Source organism: Hydra vulgaris, chromosome 10 (assembly GCF_038396675.1).
Source record: "Hydra vulgaris chromosome 10, alternate assembly HydraT2T_AEP".
NCBI classification, from domain to species: domain Eukaryota; kingdom Metazoa; phylum Cnidaria; class Hydrozoa; order Anthoathecata; family Hydridae; genus Hydra; species Hydra vulgaris.
The window spans coordinates 12,591,713-12,610,798 of NC_088929.1; the positions used below are offsets into that span (position 1 = coordinate 12,591,713).

At 28.1% G+C, this 19,086-nt stretch overlaps 1 protein-coding gene across 1 annotated transcript in view; it reads left to right on the forward strand.

Moving 5' to 3' along the window:
• Nucleotides 1-555: 555 nt before the first annotated feature.
• Nucleotides 556-19,086, forward strand: part of LOC100201412 (medium-chain specific acyl-CoA dehydrogenase, mitochondrial) — a 70,161-nt gene continuing 51,630 nt past the window's right edge. Inside the window, exon 1 of the mRNA XM_065807272.1 lies at nt 556-665. Coding sequence (XP_065663344.1) covers nt 600-665 — 66 coding nt within the window. The 5' untranslated portion in view covers nt 556-599. The remainder of the gene's footprint in view (nt 666-19,086) is intronic.

Consider the following 19,086-nt stretch of genomic DNA (forward strand, 5'->3'; position numbering starts at 1 on the left):
TGTTCCGCCAGTATAATTTTGAAACAATATTTTGCGCGGACCTAAAGTTTTCAAAGTACATAGTAAAAAAAAAAATAATAATAACTTTTCTAATGTGTAACTTAAAAATAGTTATTTTTATAACAACATATATAATAATAATTATATTATTGTAATATCATTATAATATAGTTATAAAATAATTACTATATATGTTGTTATAAAAATCAATTATTATTAAGTTCTACATTATAAGAAAATATTTTTTTTTTTACCAAAAATTTCAAATTAATATTTGATTTAAAAAGTTTAACTTTTAGTGAGTGCACTTTTGATTGTTCAATAAGGAAACAGATATATAAAATCATAAATATTCAAAAATATGAGTGTCGTATAACAGGCTTTTTAAATATTTTTGTTTTTGCTATTATTTGCTTTTATTGTTTTTTATCGATAAAAAACATTAAATCGTTAAAAGAGATATATCACTTCATTAATTGTTTATTATTGAAAACATTTATTTTGAGTTACAATTTAATGCTGATTGTATCATATTTTTACTATCTGTAATATATATTTTTAGACTGAATTGCTAATAAAAAAAATCAAAGAATCATAAGATGCTATCAAGTGTAAGACTATCATCCATAACTGCTAAGAAACTTATTAATCCATTGATTTATCAAGTAAGGTTGATTTTTAATAACAAAACTGTTGATATTTGATAAGTTTGAATCCTAATAGTTATAAAATTTTTATTATGTTTATCCCTTTTTTTTAGACTTTTTTGTTTTTGAAAAAAACTATATTTTTTTTATTATTTATTAATAAAAACCAATTATATGTAGTAAATTATATATTTATGGTTAAAAAAAAAGGAAATTATAATAAAAAGTTGTATTCTAATTTATAATCCTAATCTAGGACCTAGGCCAACTAGAAGTAAACATGTATGCAACTTTTACAAGGGAAAAGTTGCATACATATAAAAAAATTGATTTTAAAAAGTGGACTTTAAACAATATTGTATAGAATATACAGAATATGCTATCATCTATATGAGAAAAAATGATCCCCATATCCAACTTTATGTTGATTAAAAAATAAATACAAATAAATATATAGCTGTGCTGTTTAGGAGCATTTTAAACATGTGCTGCTTTCTTTATGTTTGAAGTACATGCAGTAATTATAAAAGTGAAAATATATTGATTGATACCTAACTTCCAGACATGGAACAAACTCCAAACTTTTTCTTCTAAAATAAAAGCAGTTAAATAATGATTTTGGTCAAATAAATGTTTGGTCTCTTCCTATTTGATTTTATTTGCTCCTGTAATTCTTTGATTTGAATTTTGTGTTTCTTTTCAATCTTTTTAGTTTTTTGTTGCAGCTTTGTCCTATTTATTTTAAGAATTCTAATTTCATTTATACATTCTGGTAGCTATGTGGATTGAAAATTTTAAATGGATCAAGTACTAAACAGTTATACATCATTGTAACAACATTATTTTATTGGTGAAAAAATTATCAAAATCGAACAATTCTACAAAAAGTTATGAGGTTTTAAGTACCAAATTTTTGATATATGGAATTGTTAAAGAAACTGGTTATAACATTGGGCTACTAATTTATATTGGTTTCTACCCACCGGTGGATATATTGGTTCTATCCACTTACTTGTGCTAGATGGGGGCTAGGGGAGGGTCAGATGTGTTTCAGAACTCTCCTCCTCCGACTAACCTCTAAAAAGGAAAATGAGGTATTCCTTGAGAAAGTTTCTTGAGAAATTGGGAGAAGTTTCTTGAGAAAGTGGGGCAAATTTTAATGGTTTGTAACCCACCATCTCAAATTTTCTTCATACTTTGTAAAAATGGTCACCTATATAACATAGACTACCTTGAAAAATTTTAGTACTGATATCTAATGGGTTTTGGAGATATTGTTAATTTTAAATCAGCTATTTTTAGCAGTTTTTTTTGTTTGGTGGCCATTTTGAATTACTATAGTTTTTGTTTTACAAATTGCTGCTCAACTAAACATGTAATTAAGCTGAAAATCAGCACCAGTATAGTCTTTAGGACGAGGAATCAGAATATGATATTTGTTTTTATTGAAAATATTTAGAACTATATCAATGTGGGGACTGTACTTCACCTAAAGCTGTTTTTAAAATTTTAACAAAGGTGGAAAGGAGGCCTGGCTGGGTTTATGGCACTCAGGGAAATCCTGGAAAACCAGGGAAAAGTTTTTAAATTCTGAAAAATCAGGTAATACCTGGAAAATTCAGGGAACTCTTTTTGAAAATCTTTAAAATCAGGGAAAACTCAGGGAATGTTTTTTAGTTTTATATAAGATTATATGATAAATACAAATTGTTATTTTTGAAAATGTATTTTTTATATTTATTGGTTTTGTTTCTTTATTAAACTACTTTTTGTTACTTAAAAACCTTCCTTTAACAGATTGCTAACAATTAATTAAGAAGTATTTAATTCCTTAAAAAATTCTAATAAAAATATTAGGGAAACATGGAATCAGTTGCAAAAGTATTATATCCTTCAACTTTAACAAGGAAAATTATATACTTTCATCACCCGAACTCAGGGAGAAAGTACTTGAAATTGGGTGAAAATCAGGGAAAACTCAGGGAAAATGGATTTCTAAAACTGCCATGAACCCTGCCTGATAACCATGGTAGCATTAATTTTTTTAGAATTTTTTTTTCGTTTTTATTAAAGTAGATATATTAAAGAGTGTTTTGGTGCAAAATTGAAAGGTAGGTTTTTTGAGGATTCTTATAAATAATTAAAGGAATTAATATGAAAAGTACATTTGGATGATACTTATTAAGAAATTACTTATTTTGAAAACTTCCATTATAAAAAAAAAACAAAAACATTATCAATAGTTAAAATAAAAAACTCATAATAAATGTAATATATTAAGTCTAAAAAATTAGATAAATATAAGTTTTAAATAAAAAACTAGTCAATGACCAGAAACTAGTCAAAAAGACCAGAACTTGCATCTGATTAATTCATAAATTGCTTATAAAAGAAAACTATGATTGTAATATGAGTTAATTTAAAGGTTGGATTTTGGCCAAATCATCTGCATCTATCTGGTATATGCGCCCTGTTCTGATAAAAAAAAAACATTATCTTTAAGATAATGGTTTTTTTTATCATAATTAAAAACCCAACAACAATCATTTCTATTTGGCCAGTGTAATGAAGTGTTAGGTAAATGAGGATGCATGAATTATACAAGGAGGTCTTAATTTCTTTCATCAACTTCAAATACCAAACCAACCCAGTTAAGCCTATCATGTTTGCAGATATAATATTTTCCTGCAATAGTTCATTGAAGACATTGTATTGAGCCAGTAAGGTTGAATGTTAGATTAAGTTCCTCCTGTTGAACTCTCCAATTGAAAAATGCAAAAACCTTTAACTCTCCAATTGAAAAATGCAAAATTGCATTTTTCAATTGGAGAGTTAAAGGTTTTTGGAGTAATAAAATATCTTTACCTTTTTAAAAAAAGAAATGCATGCCAAATATGTTATCTTTTAAAAAGTTGAACATTTCTTCAGCGTTCTGAACTTGAAAGTCAACTGGGCATTGAAGACTAGCACTTGAAACAAGTCTTTTAACTGTTCCACTGATGCCATCACATGGTGACTTTCCAAAGAAGTTCCATTCACATTGCATCCCAAAATCTTCAACATGATGGCATAAATTTAAAAAATGTTTGCAATTTTTGTACTGGCCAGCACAACCATCTGAGAAATAGTGGATTTTTGTGGTTTTGAAAACATTTCTTGTAAAAATTGGACAATTTTTTTTACTATACAATAAATAAATCCAAAATCATGTGTTAAGTCATCAGATATAAAACATAAAAAAGTTGGTTGACTTTTAGTGGCACTCTCATCATTTTTGTTATAAATAACTACAGGATGTAGTGTGCATTGCTGTTGGCTCCAGTGGTAACTCTGGGTTTCGTCTTGTATGACAAATTTGAAGTTTTCTGCAAAATCAACCATAACAATAATTTCCTTTATGGGTATAGATGACTTTAATGTATTTAAATGACTTTAATGTATTTAAATGACTTTAATGTATTTAGATGACTTTAATGTATTTAAATATTTACCTTGTGCTTTAGCAATATAAGAATGAGATGTTATGCTATCAAGTTTTTCACTCAGACTTTCAATTAATTTGCTTATTGCAGATGTGTAACTTAGGGCTCTGCTCTATCTGTTGTACTCCACTGTTGGTATTCAATTGTTTCATTTTCATCAATTTTGTCATTGTCTTCAAATGATCCTTTATTTTGCAATAGATTTTCAGTTATATAGTTGATTATATTTTGAATTCCAGGGCAACGATTACATCTATGCACCATGCATTCCCTTGACTCTCTTCTACAAACAGTCTTCTCAATAAGTTCATAGTAAATCTTTTCCAGTTTAACTGGGCTAAGCATAAGCTTTAGGTTTTGGTGTATTGCACATATACAAACAGCATGGGTTCCTTTTTGACCAGCATAAATACACCATTTTGGCTTTAACTGAGCAAATTTAGAAAATCCTATTTTGGATTGAGGGTGCTCTAGTTTGAATTCAATAAATAATTTCTTTAAATTGCAAAGAAGTAATCGCTTTGATACATGCAATAGAAGCTTTCACTTTATCTATGATTCAATTCTAACAATGTTAGTTTTTTCTGGAAGTGTTAATATTCCTTTTTCAAATTTAAGTTTTGGTTGACTTTGAAATATTGAATACTTCAACTGCTTTCCTTAAAGACCATGAATCTGGAACCAATGTTAAAATCTAAGTATTTTCTCTTCTGTTTGCTGTTTTCAGCTTTTTTTGCATTGAAAGTATCAATTTATCTAGATCTTCAGCTTTCTTTTGATGTGCAACATTAGGCTCCTCAGTAACATTATTTTTCAGGTCTATTACATTAAGGTTGAGGATAACTGATAGCTTTTTTGACATAACATCAGTAGCTTGCATTAATTATCTTTTCCCTAGAGAAATTTTAGCATGTTGTGGAACCCCATAAAATTTTACTGGTGATACATCTAATTTATCAAAACTGGTGTTTATAAGTTTTTTTCTTGTGCAATTTATATATCTTGATCAAAAAATGTTTGTTCCAGAAAATTATATTCACTATTGTGGCCCTTTAAGGTAGACCAATCTTTTTTTTTTTTTACCGCTTCTTTTTGATATGAAGGACACATTTTAAAACCAGGTGTTGTTTACATACTAATTGAACACATATCTCTTGCCAGTTGAATACCAATTTCTTGCAAACCATCTATAAATATATTATAAATGAAAAAAAATTCACCAAAATTAGGAAATAATAATTTAGATAATTTAATAATTTTAGAAATAAAATTAAAAAATTTAAATTATTCAAACTAGTCGAATAAGTGTACTAGATGTATTTTTTGTAAAAAGACAGCACAATAAGTTAAGAACGTAAAAGTTTACCTTTTATATTAGTTTTATGCCTTTTAAATTGGTCAATGCAATTATTTTGGGAGTTGGCAAACCGGTAAAGTAAAAATTGCTCATGATGTGAGCAGATTTTAACATTATAGTTTAATATTAATTGCCCAGATTTCCATAATAATGAATTTCTATCTCTCTTTGAATAACTTGATAAATCTTTCAATCCAATTGATTTAGTGTACACCATTCTATGACACTCATCATTACACAGACATATATACATTTATTTAAAATGTAGAAAACTTTTATCATTAGTATTTTTAAGTATAGTATTAAATAATTATTATTTTTTAATTTTTGATTATAATTTGTTTTTTTATTTTAATGATCAACTACAGAGAAAGAACAACAGCTGGTAAAATTTCAGGCTAATACTAAGCCTTAGCATTTTAATATTGAGTGTTTCTTTTGTTTTAGTAAAAGATGACATAATATGTCATTAATTAGAAAGCATAAGGTTATTTAAAAAAGAAATATTTATTTGAATTAAAGTTTCTTTAAATAATAGGTTAATTGAGTTTTCTTTTGTATATTTTTTGACGACTAATGAAAATTGTCAATGTCAATTATTTTAAAAAGAAATCATGAATACAGACTTATAATACTTATTTTTTCACATAATACTCTTATATTTTTACAAAAAATTTCGAAAAACCCACCTCTAAATTTTGCACCAAAACACTCTTTAATATATCTTTTTTTTTAAAAACGAAAAAAAATTCTAAAAAAATTAATGCTACCATGGCTACCAGGCCTCCTTTCTGCCTTAGTTAAAATTTCAAAAATAGCTATAGTTGATGTACAATCCCCATATTGATATAGTTCTAAATATTTTCATTGAAAACAAATACCATATTCTGGTTCCTCGTCCTAAAAACTATACTGGTACTAATTTTCAGCTTAACCACATGTTTAGTTAAACAGTAGCTTGTAAAATAAAAAGTAAAATGGCCGCCAAACAAAAAAATGGGTTTTGGAGATATTGATTTTAAAGTAACACTATCTCCAAAACCCATTAGATATCAGTGCTAAAATTTTGCAAGGTATTCTATGTTATATAGGTGACCATTTTTATAAAGTATGAAGAAAATCTGAGATGGTGAGTTACATGTCTGTCCCACTTCCTCATGGAATACCTCAAAATAAAAATTTTAATTCCAAAAAAGTTTTGTAAAAATGAAAAATTAAATTGCTGAATGAAAAGCTTTCAAAATAAAACTTGAATTTAGCTTTTGACTTTTTGAAGCCATAAATTGAATTTTTTTTAATGGAATTTCCATTAGCCAAGACCCCTGTCTTCGCTATTAATTTATTTTTGTTTTTCTCTCACCATTCATTAGAGTTAGAATACTATTATTATACCATTAATAGCATAGTTATAGCAAGTCCAAAAATTCTATTTAACATTATGTCATCTAAATTATCAAGTTGATTGCTAGATAATTTAAATAATTACTAAATTTTTAAAAAAGATAGTACAAGCTAGAGTTGTTAATCGAAAGATTTTGTACAATTCTGGAAAAATAAAATTCTTTTGGAAGGATATTGAGAATCAGGAAATTTTTTTTTTCATACTGAATTTTTTGAAACAAAAAAAAATTGCTGATGTTCATTTTGCAAATGCTTATTACAAAATGTAGCTTTTTGCAAATCGAATTACAAAATAAAACTATTTTGCTACATACAAAAGTAGCGCTTGCAGAAGCTGCACTTGTGAAATGAGCTCTTTTGCTAAGACATGTTTTGAAGTCTATAAAGAAAGTTTGTTGGCCAAACGAATATAATTGTAAAAAAAAAATTTTTTTATATACCAAAATGTTTATAATAACATTTTATTTTCAGTATTGCAACGTATTAACATTTTAAGGTTTTATTTTTTGAAATTATGATAAAAAACCAAATTTCTTTAGAAACAAAACTATTTTGCACCGCAACTTGCAAAACAGTTCTTATCGGAAAAAATCTTACAAAACACAGCATAATAAATATATTTAATTATGTTTATGAATCAAACACTTATAATTAACTAACTAAAATACTATTTATTATATGATATTGATAAGTTTCAGTTGTAAACTTTTATAAATAAACCAAGGTTTTTATAAAATATACTTTTTAAAATGTCATTTAATGAATAAGAATTAAATAATCTTGACTCGTAAAAAAAATAGCGAACAACAAATTAAAAATAACTTAACTAAAACTAAAATAGCAAAAATAAAATTAAAACTTAACTAAAATAAATAATAAACTATAACGATAAGATTATCTAAATTACGTTTGGAATAAATAACTTTGAATCGTTTATCTTTACTAATGTTTTTAAAATTTCATATTATGCGAAACCCTTTTTATATAAAGTAACAACTTACAACCGACAATTGTTTAATAAACACGTACATTTAAAAGTTTAAAAAAAGATTCTTAACAATTCTTCGCACAAAAAGTAAAAAAAGTAAAAATAATTAAATCGTTTATTTAAAAAATTGTTATAATTTTTTTTAATTTAAAAACATTTATAATAAAAAATAAATACTTAAATAAATATAAAAAAACATATCTTATTTATTAATGTTTTTATAAAAAATTATTAGCAGTGATTTGTTACTTTATTTAAATGCGTTTCAATAATATAAAAACATAAGTAAAGATCTAAGTTATTTAATTCAAACGGCTTTCAAAAAAGTTTGTCTTTTTTTTCTTCTTCTAAGGAAAAACTTTATTGATTCTAATATAAAGTTTATTAAAGAGACCTTCGCTGTTTAAAGTTGTCGCTTATAAAAATTTTTTTTTTTAATTTTTACTTTTGTTTTACTTATAAAAAAATCATATATAATTAAATAATATAAATAAAAAATTATACAACTTTCAATGATACTTTAATTAAAATCATTAGCTACTTTATTTAAAAGCATTTTGCTAATAAAAAAACATTAGTAAAGATAAACGTGTCAAAATTATTTATTTTTAAAGTAATTAAAAACTAATTATTTCAGCACATTTGTTTAAAACCGTGGTTAAATCATCAAAACAAAATATTATTTGCGTGATCATATAAAGACTTGAAATCGCACGCTTCCTGGCCAAGCCTGGTTTAGCAACAGGGGGCAAAGGGAGAAAAATGTGTGTGTAAATATATATATATATATATATATATATATATATATATATATATATATATATATATTTATATATATATATATATATATTTATATGTATACCAGATATATATGTATAAATTATTGAAGAATCATTTAACAACATTATTGTTATTTAAATAATAAATTATAACATTTTTTTTATAACAGTTTCATGAATGCTTTTAGGTCTTTTCTGTATTTGCACATTCCAAATTGCTCATTCTGTAAGGAACTGTTTTGCAAGTGTTCTTTCGAAATGATTTTTTTAGCAAGTTCCTTTTCGTACAGCATTATTATGGAATTATTATTTATTTTAAATTACAGTTATACATTTTAAATTAAGTTGTACATGTACAAGTTCACCTTCCGCGTTATGGAAGGTGAATTTGCGCATGTACAACTTCCGCAATAGCAATTTGAATTACAAAAGAAAAAAAAACAATGAACAACCCTAGTACAAGTACTCTTGTTCAAACTTTTCTTTTTTTCTTTCATCCATTTTTTGGCATATGCTAAACTGCTTTTTTGAAATGTTCCTTTTTTATTGGCAATTTAAAAAACCACAAACCTACATTTTTTCTAGATATACGACATTTACTATCAAGATAATCCAAAGTTCTATTATTTTATCTTAATTTGCATAAAATATAACAAATTGTTGCATTACATGATCTTTCATTGGGATCGCTAAAAATTCCCAGAAACTTTTTATTTTCTATATTTGTGAGACCTTGCACTTGATGCTACTTTCTTGAGAGTCTTGGTTACCTAAAGAGCAAAATATGTCCTGTATTGATAATTTTAGAGATCTTTTACCAGAATAAGACGAGCAGAAATGTTAATTTTAATAAAATGTTAATAAGTTTATCATCAATAGAGCATAAACTAGTTATCGGTTCTAAGTTTATTGATTTAAGTATAAATACTCCCAAAAAAATTTGATACTTTTGGACAGTGCAGCTGAAAAATATATTTACAAGCTTGAATTCTTTTCTAAATGTTTTTTACTAACTATATATATTCAACATGATCAAAAACAGTATCCTCAATTGATATATAACTTTATTTTTATCTATGGTCAAAAAATAAAAACAAAAATCTGAAATCATTTTGAATGTTATATCGAAATTTACCAGCTGTAAAAAAAAACACTGTAATATATAAAATATAATAAAATAAGCAGTCAAAACACAACATCTTGATATTTGTATGCAATATATATATATATACATACATATATATATATATATATATATATATATATTATATATATATATATATATATATATATATGTATATATATATATATATGTATATATATATATATATATACATATAAATAAATATATATATATATATATATATATATATATATGTATATGTATATATATATATATATATATATATATATTATATATATATATATGTATATATATATATATATATATATATATATACACACACATATATATATATCTATGTATATATATATATATATATATATATATATATGTATATATATATATATATATGTGTATATATATATATATATATATATATATATATATATATGTATATATATATATATATGTATATATATATATATATATATATATATATATATATATATATATATATATATATATATATATATATATATATATAATGTAAATATATTAAAATATATATAATGTAAATATATTAAAATGCACTGAATTTAAATTTACCATTTAGTAAATTTACTATTTTTTTTTTTAGCATGTTTAAAGTTAAATATGAAGTTAAATCTAAATATAAAATTCAAATTTTTTAAACATACAATATTTAACTATAAACTTGTGATTAAGTAAGAAATCAACAGATATCTAAATAAAATTTTTTAAATAAATAAAAAAAAGTTATAGAAATCCGCTCCCATATCCATTGTTAACAAATTCTGAAAACAAAAATTACCAAAAGGTACCAAAAGTGCAACACTTTTTAGGCCATCTGCTACTATTTTATTTATTATGAAATTTGGCAAGCACATAGGAAATGTGCATCAAAAACTATTGGGATAGGTTTGCAAACTATCTGAGCATATCTTCAACAATAATTCGATGTGAGAACAACCTAATTTTTAAAATCAATAAATTCAATACAATATTTACCAACCACATATAAATGTCAAATTGAAGTTGAACTATTATTTTTTTCAAAAATAATCTAACTTTATGTTTCTGAAAAAAAAAACATGTTTAAAAAATGTTTATCTGAAGCTACCTGAAAAAAAAGTTTAGAAAACGTTGCACAGAATTTTAGCACAAAATTTTGTTCTGTAAAATGCGATTTCCGCATACCTATTTCTAGAGATTTTTTCTTTGTTGTGGAAATATAAAATATTTTTGTTTTATAATATTTTTAAAATGTTTTGGGTCAATAAACTTCTCAAGCAACATTCTCTATGATTTGCTTGTAAACTATTACATCTTTTTTTAAACTGCATGATACGTATTTTATTCTCCCTGTTGAGCCTGAACAAACAATATTCTAAGTAGGAGAGGTGAGAATGTTAGAGACAGAAAATATATTGCTGAGACAGGATAAAATGTTAATTTTTTGTGAATGACCTTCATTTGCTGGTATGTCAATTAAAGTTTCACATGATTAGCTATCCACTTGTAAATGATCAGGGTTAAAATTTGAACAAGCCCGGGTGTGGTAAAAAATAGCTAGGGTCAGGGCCAGGTTGGTGTCAGGACTGCATAAACATTGATACATCCTAAAGTATATTTTTTTAATTCAAAATTAATGTTTTATTTTAATTTTAAGTATTAAAAAAATGTTGCTCGTAAAATTAAATAATTTTTTAAATTAAAACAATTTAACATTAAATATATTTAGTTTACAATTTAATAATTGGTTGTTTCGCTGACCATCAAATTTCTTAATTGCTATATAACCACGGAATTCAAAAATACCTTAAGTTGAAATCTCAATTTTGTTATCCTGATCATTTTATTGGGTCAAAATACCTTCAAAATGATAAAAAATGGTAATAAAAAGTTATCATTTTAAAAAGTTTTGCTATTAAATCCATCTTTGAAAAAAGAAAAAATTTTATATTATAAATAAATGTTTGTTAAAAAAATTATTCTATTTGAATAGATAAAGATATTAATAAAGATAAGTTTACTTTAACAGAAATTGCTGTTAGACAACTATATCTAAAAAAAAAAAAAAAAAGAATCAGTTTTGCGCTTTTAAATGTTTTGTATGAATGCAAGTGCTATCTAAATTATCTATTTATAACCTTTCCTGTTTTATTTGAAATAGTAATAAACACGTATTTTGCAACAAAATTTAAATACATAATTTCATGTTTTACATGTTATCGTTTCAAATAAAACTTTGTTTTATTTGAAATGATAACATGTTTATAAGCTTATATTAATTATAGTATCAATAAAGTATTTAAAATTCCTAGATTATCTATTTTTCAGTTACCTTATATTATAAAAATATTTTTCAACACAAAATATTGTTTTAGTAATTTACCATCAAGCATTTAAAAATGGTGTCTCATTAAAAATACTCATCTTGGGGAGATGTTAAATGCATCCGGCTACTGTCTTGTAGAAGGTCTCCTAGCAAAGACTAAAGGGGTAAGCACAATAATTCTGTTGACCAGCCTTGAACCCCTTCCTCATCTATTAAGCTGGCGTAGATGTTTTTTTAATACGTTGTTTCCAGTTTAAGATGTTGAACGCTGGATCTTCTTGGCTCAATGCATGGGTTTTGCTTGTGTCTCTGTTTTTAGACTAGGCAAATCATTCTATTACAGTACAATCTCTCTAATTTGAATCTCCTTAATTCGAAAACCTCTATAATTCGACCAAATGTAAAGTCACCATGAAATCCAGTTAAGAAACTTTTTTGTTTAACTTTCTATAATTCAAATCTCTATAATTCTAAAACCTCTACAATTCAATTGGATTTTTCAGACCTGTCAGTAAGATTCTCTCTGTAAATCGAACTTTTTAAATTTTTGTCGTATAAAAAGCTTGTTAACCATCGAACTCTTTTTTCAAATTTCGATCGTTTTGATTTTTTGTTAAACAATTAGCGTGAATTATTTCCTTCTGTTTAAAAAAAATCATGGCATCAAAAAGACTGCATAAAGAAAACAATTTAAAGCTGAAATACGAAGCTCTACTGGAATTGGAGAAAGGAAAAACAAATAAAGAAGTTTCGAAAATCTTTGATATTCCACCAAACACTCTTTCAACCTGGAAAAAGAATAAAGATAAAATCTTTGGCGCTTTTCGTCAAGGAAATTTGGCTAAACGGGTAAAAGTTGATATGTATTATCAAGTCAACAAAGCTGTACTTTAATGGTTCAAACGAATGAGAGCTGATAATGTCCCAATCAGTGGTTTGCTGGTAAAAGAAAAAGCTTTATATTTTGTGAAAGAGTTAAGCTTCGAATTTTTCAAACTTTGGATGGATGGCTAGACAAATTTAAGAAAAAGTGAATTAATTTCTTATTTTATTCTCTCCAATTTTTATGATTAATGACTTTACAATATATGATTATTCTACAGCTTTTTCTTTAATTGCTTTAAAAAAATAAAGTAAATATTTTCCAGAATTAGACATTTTGGAAACTTGCAAAAGTTTACATTTAAAAAATGAAAAGTGAATAGGAAGCAAGCATAGTAAAGTTCGCCTGACTGGGATGGCCGCAGGTAATGTTAAAGGAGAAAGACTCTCAATGTTTGTAATTGGAAAATTGAAGTCTCCTAGATGTTTTAAAGGTGTGAAAAATATTCGTTGTTGTTATTGGGCCCAACCAAAATATTGGATGTCGGCAGAATTATTTGAGGAGTGGGTTAAAGAAATTGACCTAAAGTTTAATTTTCAGAAAAAGAAAATTGCTTTAATTGTAGATAATTGTTCTGCCCATCCTAACATGCAGAAACTTGATTGGGCGGAGCTTATCTTTCTTCCACTGAATACAACTTCGATCATCCAACCTATGGATCAAGGAGTTATCCGGTCTCTTAAAGCCAAATATCGCTCACTTGCAGTGAAAAAGCAAATTGCTGCCTCAGAAAAAGAGAACAAGATACTTAAGTTTTCTATCTTAACTGCTATGTTTATGCTAATAAAAGCATGGAATTCCATTCCAGATCAAACCTTCATAAATTGTTTCAAAAAATCAGGAATATCATTAGAAGCAGTGGAAAAGCATGTAAATGATGATAACGACCCTTTCTATGGCTTAGATGTAGACGAGACTGTAATGGAAAACTTAAGAGATGATCTCGAATTGTTAAAAACAAAATTCGATGCAGATTTTAACCTCAAGGCCGACGAGTTAGTAGACAGATTCCGATGTTTACATTGCCAACGAATCATCAGATGAGGACATCATAGCAGAAGTTTCTGAGCATGATGCTATCGAAACTGAAGAGGAATCCAATGATGAGTGCGTTGGTATTTCTGACAAGGCTACAAAACCAAGTCTGAATGAAACGATGCATGCTGTCACTGTACTCGAGAATTAGAGTCTTTATTCTAACTTTGGAGATGATTTGACGAAGGCTCTTAAAGACATAAATCGTGTCATTGAAATGGATTTAAAAGCCTCAAAAAGACAATCTACAATTACTGACTTTTTTTTGAAAATGCAAAAGTTTAAATCACACAATAATATATTGCATTTAGGCCTAAGAACCACTATTTGTTTGTTTGTTTCATTTGTATTCGTTACTTTGACCAGAATATTTGAAAAAAAGTCAACTTTCTATATTTGAAAATCTCTCTAATTCAAACTTTTTTTTCCCAGTTAAATTCGAATTAGAGAGATTGTACTGTATCTCCTAATGAGGGTACATCTCTAAAACTCAGTTTTAAAACTCAGGTTCTGAGGCCAGGTGGTAGTCAGGTTTCCTGAACTATGTGGTAGATCTCAGAGAGGCTGATTCCATCAACAGCTGAAAAATATCAAAGTATAAACAGTGCCATGTTGCGCATGGATAATGTCCCTGTTCCTACTTTTAGTGTGCATTGTTGAGGCCACATTTGGAGCCCATTGTTAGGGCTTAGGGTTTATTAATAGTAATGAGGCAATTGCTTGGACTATAAAATAGTGTATTGAGTACTATCAATGCTTTCAGTCAAGTTCTATAAAAAATTTAAAATGACTAAAAAAACCAAAAACTATAAAACACAAAAAACCATCGTCATCACCAATTTCTCTAAACCAATTATTCACTAATATTCGTGGTCTTCAAAGTAACTTTTCTTCTGTTGATTCTTATCTCTTGTAAAGTTCACCAGACCTACTTGCTCTTTGTGAGACTAATTTGAGTTCAGCTGTCTCATCTTGTGATCTTAGTGTTGATGGTTATCTTCCTTTAATTCGTAAAGACCCCAATAGTCACATGCTTGGCCAGGGTATTTACATTCATAAGAATTCGCCCATTTGTTGGTTAACTAGGTTTGAATCCACAGACTATTCTTTTATGTGCTTTTGTTTAGCACAACTTCACTCAATCGCTTTTCTCTTTGTTCTATATCGCTCTCCTTCATCTCAATGCTGCATTCTTTTCGATATTATTTCTGATCTAGTTGACTGAGCTCTCTCTCTTTATTCATCAGCCAATATCGTTATTGTTGGTGATTTTAATCCTTATCACACTGAGTGGCTTGGCTTTAGTGTCAGTGACTCTGCTGGCGTTAAGGCCCTCAACTTTTGCCTTTTTTAATCTCTTACTCAAATAGTCAACTTTCCAACTTCCTTTCCAGACAACATGAATCATTTATCTTCTTTACTTAATCTATGTCTTGTTTCTGATCCTAGTCAGTGCTCAGTTTCTCTGCATTCACCCTTTAGGGCTTCAGATCATGGTTTGATCTCTCTAAAACTATTATCTTATTCTTCATCATCACAATCCCTCTTTCACCGTACGTCTTACAACTACCTTAAAGCTGACTGGGACTCTTTCCGTGATTTTCTTCGTTATAGCCCTTGGGTAGAAATCTTTCGTCTTCCTGCTGACAAATGTGCTTCTTACATAACTTCGTGGGTTCAGGCTGGCATGGAATCTTTTATTCCTTCTCGACGATTCCAGGTCAAGCCTCACTCTTCTCCATGGTTTTCCTCACATTGTGCTGCTGCAATTTTCAATCGAAACTGTTACTTTCATATCTATCAACAAAATAATTCTTCAGAAAACAGACGTCTGTTTCCTATTGCTAGAAACCATTGTAAAAAAGTTTTGTCTAACGCCAAAGCTTGCTATTCTCAGGTCATTAAATCTCATATTTCATCCAAAAATTAGGCTCTCGTGATTTCTGGAGAATCTTTAATAGTATCAATAATAAGGGTAAATCTGTAATTCCACCTCTCTTGTTTGGTTCAGACTTTGTCACCTCTCTTAAAGACAAAACTGAATTATTTGCAAAGAACTTTTCATCAATATTATCTCTTGATTCCACTAGTTGCGTTCTACCTGATATAGCCGTAAAACAGGTTGATCCATTGCTTGACATTCATATCACTCCAGCTTCTGTATCTAAAGTGATTTTCTGCTTAGACTCTTCTACAGCTTGTGGCCTGGACAACATGCCTGTTATAGTCTTGCAGAAGTGTTCTCTGGAACTATCGTCTATACTTTCAAAACTGTTCAGCAAGTGCTTATCAGAGTCTTGTTTTCCAGTCTGCTGGAAAGCCGCATCTGTTATCCCTATTTTCAAAAATTTTGGAGAGCAATCTGATTCGTCTAACTACCATCCCATTAGTCTTCTTCCTATAATAAGCAAGGTTTTTAAATCTTTAATTAACAAAAACTTAATCTCTCATCTTGAATTTAATAACTTACTTTCTGATCATCAATAAGGATTTCGATTTTCTCGCGTATGCTTTTCCAAGCGTAGTATAAAAGTTATCCTTAATTGGACAGCACTCTTCTTCTTATTCTGTAACTTCAGAGGTTCCTCAAGGTTCTGTCCTTGGCCCTATACTCCTTTTAATTTACATTAACGATCTTCCAGATATTCTCACACCTAAGGTAGCATTGTTTGCTGATGATACAACCATTTATTCTTGTCGTGATAAGAAGCCAACACTCTCTGATTGCTTGGAGGGGGCATTTTTGCTTGAAAAGGATCTCACTTCTGCTACAGCATGGGACTCACAGTGGCTAGTGAACTTTAATTCAGATAGAATCAATTTTTTTCAGCCAATCCTTATCGCAATAAATTAGATCTTCCTATATTTATGAATGGTAATGTACTTGATGAGTCATCCACTCTTTATCGTCTAGGATTAACTTTTACTTCTGATCATTCTTGGAAACCATATATCAAATCTGTTGCAAAATTAGCATCTGCTAAGGTTGCATCTCTCTATCGAGCTCGACACTTTCTTACTTTGGATTCTATTCTCTATCTCTATAAATCTCAAATCCATCCTTGTATCAAATACTTTTCCCATATCTGGAGCGGATCTTTTAATGATGCCCTTTCTCTTTTAGACAAGGTGCAAAAACGCATAGTAAACATAGTTGGACCTGCTCTTGCAGCCAACCTCCAACCATAATCACACCATTGTAAGGTTGCTTCTCTTTCTCTTTTCTACAAATACTTTAACGGGCACTGCTCTAAAGAGCTAGCATCTCTTGTGCCATCTACTAAATTTCATTCCTGTGTTACTTGTCATTTAATTAAGTCTCATCCTTTTTCTGTGACTGTTCCTAAGTGCTCCAAAAACTCTTATTCGTCTAGTTTTTTTCCTCGAATACAGCTCTTTGAAGTTGGCTCCCTTCATCCTGATTCATATAATTTGCAATCTTTTAAGTTGTCTGTCAATAATTATCTTGCTCTATAAACTTCATCTTTTCTCTTCCAGTAACTTCCAAATCTTATAGTGTTTGCTTGCAGCCTTGTTGGAAGCGAAGCGTTATTAATAAACTTCCATCTATTTTTGATGTCACTGAATCCAATCTTGCTGCAACAAACAACATTGAAGTTCTAAAGAAGATTCAAACTAAAGGTAGCAACCTAGATTTCCTTGTTAAATGCATGAAAAAAAGTTTTTAAGTTCCTAACAAAAAGCAACTTCAAATTTTGACATTGACCACAGTCTTGGTCTATCAGAAAAGTAGTATAAGAGTTTTCAGTTACCAAAGCAAAACCCAAAATCCAAAGCTTTTACATGACTTAAAAGTATTGTAGCATACCCTTTTGAACAACAATAAATGCTGGAAAGTGGCATCTGTTATCATTGTTTTCAAAAATTTTGAAGACCGATCTGACTCATCTAACTCCCCTCCCGTTAGTCTTTTTCCTATCATAAGCAAATTTTTCTTTAATTAACAAACTTTGTCTTTTATTAACAAACACTTAATCTCTCATCTTGAATCTAATAACATATTTTCTGATAATCAATATGGATTTAGATCCCGTTCTATTGCTGATTTATTAACGGTAATAACTGATACATTTTATCCTTCATTAGATAGATGTGGAGAGGCTAAAGCAGGTCTTGCTTTAAAGCATAAACTGGTGTGCCGTTTTTTTTTTTAATTCACCTCCCCAAGGCCGAGAAGGCCACTACAAACAAGGAGGCTACTTAATTGTGGTTATAACCCTCTCTCAACTCTGTAACTCCAAAATACAAACCTTGACAAACTAGGCCACTGCGCGGAGAAACAAGGTGATCACGGTACTACCATTTTAACTTTTCGATCAAAAATGTTTAGGAAAAGAAAAAAAAAGAAAACAAAAAAACTTTGCTTAACAAAAGAAATAAAAGAAACAGTTTTTATTTATCATCTTGTTTTGTTCAGGCTTGTGGAGTCGAAAGTTTTTTTTACGGCTTGGCTCCGGGTCCTAAGAAATGCTCGGCTCCGGTTCCCGTACTTTATGAACAAAAATCACAAATTTTAGGCAATTTTTTTTTTGATCACATTTGCCAACCCAAATCCAAACCAATTACAGAAATTAATTTTTAACCAATTTTCGTAATTACAAGGTTAATGTATTACTATCACTACTCTACTAACACATATTACATTTGAAAAGAAAAATGTTTTGGATAAACATACATTTTTTTATATATATTATAACACAAAAATTAAGTTTTTAGTTCTAATTTTAGTTCTTATTCTACACAGTAGGCATAGTAGCTAAAAAAGACATCTTTTGAACTTTCTAAAGACGTCCAAAACGTTTAAAAGGCGTTTAAAAGACATCCTTAACATTCAAAAGGCATTTAAAAAATGTCTTTCTTACGTCACATGCCAATTCGGTACCCAGAGGCATAAGACCTAAAAAAGATATTTTTTGAACATTCAAAAGACATCCAAAACGTTCAAAACGCTCTGAAGGTGTTTAAAAGACGTCTTTAGTACGTCCCTCGTACGTAGCTCTGTGGTTAGTGC